A 5,509-nucleotide genomic window follows, 5' to 3' on the forward strand; every position below is an offset into this window, starting at 1 on the left:
CCTTCCAGTGACACCCACATCCTAATCCCTGAAACCTCTAAACATAGAGCATATCTATCTCTTTCGATTATGGTTCTTGTTGTAAACTAAGATTAAATGCCCTAACTTTAAAATTAAAAAAAAGAGATGTATGAGCCCCCAATAAAATGATTAAAAATAATAATAATAATGGCCTTCCAGTGACACCCACACCCTAATCCCTGAAACCTGAGAATATGTTCCTTTACATGGAAACATGATCTTCAGGTTAAGGGTTTGGAGATGGGGTGGTTTTCCTGGGTTGCCCAAGTAAGGTCAAAGGGGTTTTATTAGAACAAGGTAGAGGGGGCAGAGTCAGAAAGACAGAGTGGAAGATGGCCTTCTACAGACCCTGAAGATGGAGGAGGAGGCCACAAGCCAAAGGATGCTGGTTGGCCACCTCTAGACGCTAGAAAAAGCAAGAGAATGGGTTCTTCCCAGGCGCCTCCAGAAGGAGGCCTCTCCACCCTGCGGGCATTTCAAGTTTAGGACCTCTGCCCACTAGAACTGTAAGATCCGTGTTGTTTTAAGTCACCAAGTGTGTGGGAATTTGCTACAGTAGCAATAGGAAACCAGTACACACGAAGAAAAAGGTATTTCTAGAAGATGGACCAGAAATACTGTTCACGGCCAATGCACAGACATACCGTCAATGGAAGAGAATAACATCCACTTCAACACTACAGCGAGGATGGGCGCTGTCATCTGAAAGCTACAGTCTAAAACAAAGGCGAGGACACGTGTCTTGGCAGTTACTACTGCCAATAACACAAGCTACCTCTCCCAAGTGGGTGACTTTCAAAAACAGAAGTTATGTTCTCACGGTTCTAGAAGTGAGAAGTCCAAGTCATGGCTACGGGTTTCTTTGTCAGTCGTCCTGGGCAGTGGTTGACTACTGAGCTTGTAGAAGATCCTCAAACAGGCTGTCTCCCCATCTATACCTGTCTCCCCGTGTGTGCTGGTCTCTCTCTGTGCCTAATCTGCTCTTTTTTATCACTCAGCTAGAGGCAGGCTCTACCCTACTTGGGCATGCTCTAATTAACAAGGCAATGCACTCTGTCTCCAAACCGGACAATCCCACAAGCATGCTGCTGTTGCTGTTGGAGGTGCCCTGAGTCAGTTCCAACTGGAAGCCCCCCTATGTGCAACCGAATCCCTGCCCGGTCCTGCGCCACCCTCACCATTGTCCTGCGTGCTTGAGTCCCCAGTGCAGCCTGGGGGCATCCGTCTCATCGAGGGTCTTCCTCTTTTGCTGGGCTGTCCTTCTATTTTACCAAGTGGGAGCCTTTCCAGAGACTGGCCTCGCCTGACAACACGTCCAAAGGCAGGCGACAAACTCTCCCACTCTCACGTCTCAGGAGCGCTCCGACTGTCCTTCGTCCAAGACAGAACCGTTTGTTCTTCTGGCAGTCCGATAAACTTAGAACATTCTTTGCCGGCGTCATCATTCAAATGCTTCGATTCTTCTTCAGAGGTCCCTAATCAATGTCCGCTCTCATGTGCATTATGAGGCAATTTATAGGGGATGAAACACCACCCCGCAATCCAGTCTACAACAGTGTATTTCACTGGGGACATTTCTGAACAGCTGAAGCTAGCAGGAAGGCACTGTCGCTAATTCATTTTTAGCCTCATGCAACTTCTGTGAGGATGACAAGAAGATGCGGCTGGTACCTTTTGAAAGAAACACTGCAAAGCGAAGGCAGCTTCGCTTCGATCATTTCCCCTCGAACTTACTAAGGCAGCACTGCTTCTACTCGGGTGGCATTGTGTCTTCCCCCAAAGATGAGTTCAGGCCAATCTGAGTCTCCCCATGTCTACCCCTCAGCCACCGACTGCTTCAGGGATGAGGTGAATGAGTTGTAAAGACACATTTGCTGGGGGCTGCTGGGAAACAGTTCACTCCTGAAAGGAAAGGCAGGAAAACAGCTCCTCCGTCTTCCCTCTTCCCTGTGTGCTGGGATGCCAGGTGGGACGTGGTACCCAATCCAATCACTTCCCAACCACGAGGGAAACATCAACGCACTGGGAACAGCAGAGCGCGTCCTCCGTGACCCGTTGTTTCCTAAGCTACTCCGGGCCACCCATGTCATCTCTGACTGCTTGTAGCTCAAGCCATTATTAGAGTGACTCTCTTCTGTTTCATCAGCTGAAAGCACCCTGATGATGTACCTCAGATCAATGCTTTTAAAGTATGACGATGACGCAGAAGCAGCATTATGATCAGATCACAGGGACTAAGGTCTAGGATGGCAAAGACATAGCGACGACGGAGGTTTGTCCTCTTCAGACCCTTTCTCTGGGGACCCACAGTGAGACCCGGGGGCCCGGGGCATTGGGAGAACCTGCGAGATCCCAACTCTTCTATAAATCCCAGGTCCCTCTGCCTTCCCAACGACACCAGGCTCTTGGTCCAGTGGGAAATGACTTCTTGTATTTCCCTCGCATTCCCACTCCGAGTCCAGGGCAGGCCCGGGAGGAAGACAAACATCACGGGCTGTGTTGCCAGGGAGAGTCCCTCCGAGAAGGACCTGGGGTGGGCACAGGCTTCATTCCAGAATGAAGAGCCAGGGACTAGAAGCCAGGGGAGATGTTGCATGCAGCCAAACTGAGTCTGAGATATGACTAGATGGATGCGGCCAAGGCCAAGGCCTCTAGCGTGCTCCAAGCAGGGGCCGACTGGAGGATGTGAACAGACCGGTGCCTGTCCAGCTGTCCAGCGGGCGCCGGCTCTCACCGCCCCCCGCCCCCAACCCCAATTGGGCCGGGCCACTCACTTGCTCTCCAGATGCAGGTGGAGGAGGGGGCACCGCCGCAGTAGATGCTCTCGTGCCACTTCCCAAACAGCCGGTGCACGGCTTTCCCGCTCCTGTCAAACACCGTGCCTTCAATCTCGTGGGAGTTCGTGCTCCAGTACTTCGCCTGGAATTCAAAGGACAGTGAGTGGTCTGCATGGCACTCTGTGGTCAGCTGAGGTCAGCTGGGCGGAAACGAAGGAGAGACACCAGAGAGAGGCGTCCTTGCGCCCAGCCGGGGTTCTCTCTGCATCTGCTCTGTGGGCCCTGAACTTCAGGCTGCACTTTAGTAGTTTCATGAAAATAAGTCTGTTAACCCCCTGCTTACAGCTTGTCACCTAACGATCAACACTTATGTTGATTTTGGTTTACTTCTTTGGCTTCGACCCTGAAAGGGGATGTGGGGGACCTCCACCACATTAAGCTAAGCATTGCAGTGGGTCTTGACAGCCCCTCAAAGGGGGGAGGTCCTGGCTGTCACTGTGACTCTGGCTACAACTGAAAAGAGACTGAACTCATACAACCTTTATATTGGATAGAATTAGACAGGAACCCATCAAGGTGGTTGTTGAGCTTTTGGTTTCTTTTATCCCCCCCAGAACTAGGTCTTTCCTTCTGCGCTACAGGAACCTTATATGAGCTGTGTTGGCAAAGGGGGAAGAGCAAACTTGAGCCTTCTCTCTGCCTCCTGGAAGCCCACGGAGAAAACAACAATCAAGGGACACGTGGATTGTTCACTTGCACTCTCAGTGGACGGTCTGGTTTTACACAGTACCGCAATTCAGCCACCAGAGGGAGCCCTCACTCCCCGAGAGTTCAGGGAATTTCCAAAACTCCCCAATTACCTAGTTGTCCTAAAAATCGCTATCAAAGAAAGAGCAGGGGCATTTTGCCATAAATCAAAAAAGTCTAGCTCTATTTTCAGCTAGAAAGGAATACAAACTGGGCACCAGTGAAGCTGAGTGACAATTTCAGGCCATATTCTGGGGGTTCAGCTTCTCCATTGCAAGGCTGTCGGGGGAGGCAGGGAATAGATTACTGAGGGTGGCAGGGCCGGGTCCTTGGTTAGGACGCTCGATTTCACTCTGGGTAAGATGGAAGTTGTAGAAGGATTTTGCACATAACTAATATCTATATATTTTTCATGACTAATATTTTAAAAAGCCCCCACCCCCACTGGTACCATGTTGAGGATAGACCTTATGCGTGCAAGGGTGGGAGTTGGGAAGGCATGTAGGGGACCACGGCCGTGGTCCAGGGGAGAGGAGGTGCTGGGACCAGGGAGCCCCCGGCCCTGCTTGTCTGCTGGCACAACGGTGAAGCTGAAACATCCCCCAAGCTGCCCTATGCTCCAAGGCAGAGCTGACCGGCCGCTTGGTTACCTTGATGAAATTCACTTTGCAGTGGCAGGAATCGTCGCTCAGGTTCTTGATGACAATCTCTCCGTAGTGCTCAATCCACCTCTGCCCGCTTAGGATGTTATGTATGCACGAGGTCACTTTGTTCCACTCAAAGTGGTCTCCGAAGCTGGCCGGGGGGGAGGGGGGAATTAGGGTTCCCACAGAGCCCCGCTAAGCCATGGAATGAATCCCTCTTCCCTTCCTTGAAGGCAGCGAGACTGAGTGCCTGTGACTCCCCGGAGAGGCACACAGGGCCAGAGGGGCAGCAGTCTGCTCTGTGGACCTGGGGGCCAGGCGAGGCCTGGTGAGCTGCTGGAGCCCCCCCACCCCCTCCCTTTGCAGAAGAGACCCAGAGCAGCTGTCCAACGTCACTGAGCTAGGGAAGGGGAAGGAAGGGGAGTTTTCAAAAGGATATTGAAAGTATGCAGACGTTAAAACGAACAAACTCACTGCCGTCGAGTCGCTGCTGACTCACAGCAACTGGACAGGACAGGGTGGAACTGTGAGTTTCCAAGACTGTAACTCTTTACGGGAGAAGAAAGCCCCATCTTTCTCCTGCAGAGCGGCTGTGACTTTCGAAATGCTGGCCTGCAGATCACAGCCCAACCACTCTACCACCAGGACTCAGCTTTGACTTAGAGCTGAATGATCGTCATGAGTGATAATAAGACCGAACACTCACACGGCACATGCTGTGGGTCCAGTGTCTCTAGACTCCTGTACGCACCCAGAGCGCTCACCATCAGTCTTTACGATGGCCGGATTACCCCCATTTTACAGAGATGGGCACTGGTAAGCTGAAGTGATATGCCCGGGGTTTAGAAGGAGTGAGAGGAGAGAGCAGCGCTCATTCCTAGTAGTCGCTCCCACGGCCACGTTGTTTTGTAAAGGACTAGCAACGGCCCCGCCAGGCCACAGCCGCAGCGTTCTTAAAGGGAATCTGCACAGCAAGTCAAGGGCCACCCTTCATTTTGCCAGCAAGTGGAGACAGAAGTTTAAACTGCTTATTCAGGGAATTTTAGGCAACGAGCACACGAGGCTGTCAAAATGAAGGGCATTCGAACTACTGTCCAACACATGAAAAGAAAATATCTGTCCTGTGTCACGGGGGCGAGGGGCTGGCATCCTGTCCCTAAAACTAACGGGTGGCTCCAGGCCTGACGCGGGTTCCGACCACGGAGCAAGCACTTACGCTGGCAGCGTCACGTGTGTCATGCCAATTGGCACGATCTCCATGGATTTGCCCCAGAACTTGTTTTTCCATCTCACATCTGGAAGGAAAAAGCCAAACGTTAC

At 51.8% G+C, this 5,509-nt stretch overlaps 1 protein-coding gene across 2 annotated transcripts in view; it reads right to left on the bottom strand.

Moving 5' to 3' along the window:
* Positions 1 to 5,509, bottom strand: part of OSBPL3 (oxysterol binding protein like 3) — a 120,990-nt gene that overhangs the window by 9,377 nt on the left and 106,104 nt on the right. For both annotated transcript variants that reach the window (XM_045288775.1, XM_045288774.1), the window contains 3 exons: positions 5,406 to 5,484; positions 4,196 to 4,340; positions 2,796 to 2,940 (listed from right to left, as the gene is read on the bottom strand). In XM_045288775.1, the coding sequence (XP_045144710.1) occupies positions 2,796 to 2,940; positions 4,196 to 4,340; positions 5,406 to 5,484 (369 nt within the window). The remainder of the gene's footprint in view (positions 1 to 2,795; positions 2,941 to 4,195; positions 4,341 to 5,405; positions 5,485 to 5,509) is intronic.

The sequence above is a fragment of the Echinops telfairi genome, unplaced genomic scaffold (assembly GCF_000313985.2).
Source record: "Echinops telfairi isolate 266 unplaced genomic scaffold, ASM31398v2 ScPeMD7_23;HRSCAF=83, whole genome shotgun sequence".
Lineage (NCBI taxonomy): Eukaryota > Metazoa > Chordata > Mammalia > Afrosoricida > Tenrecidae > Echinops > Echinops telfairi.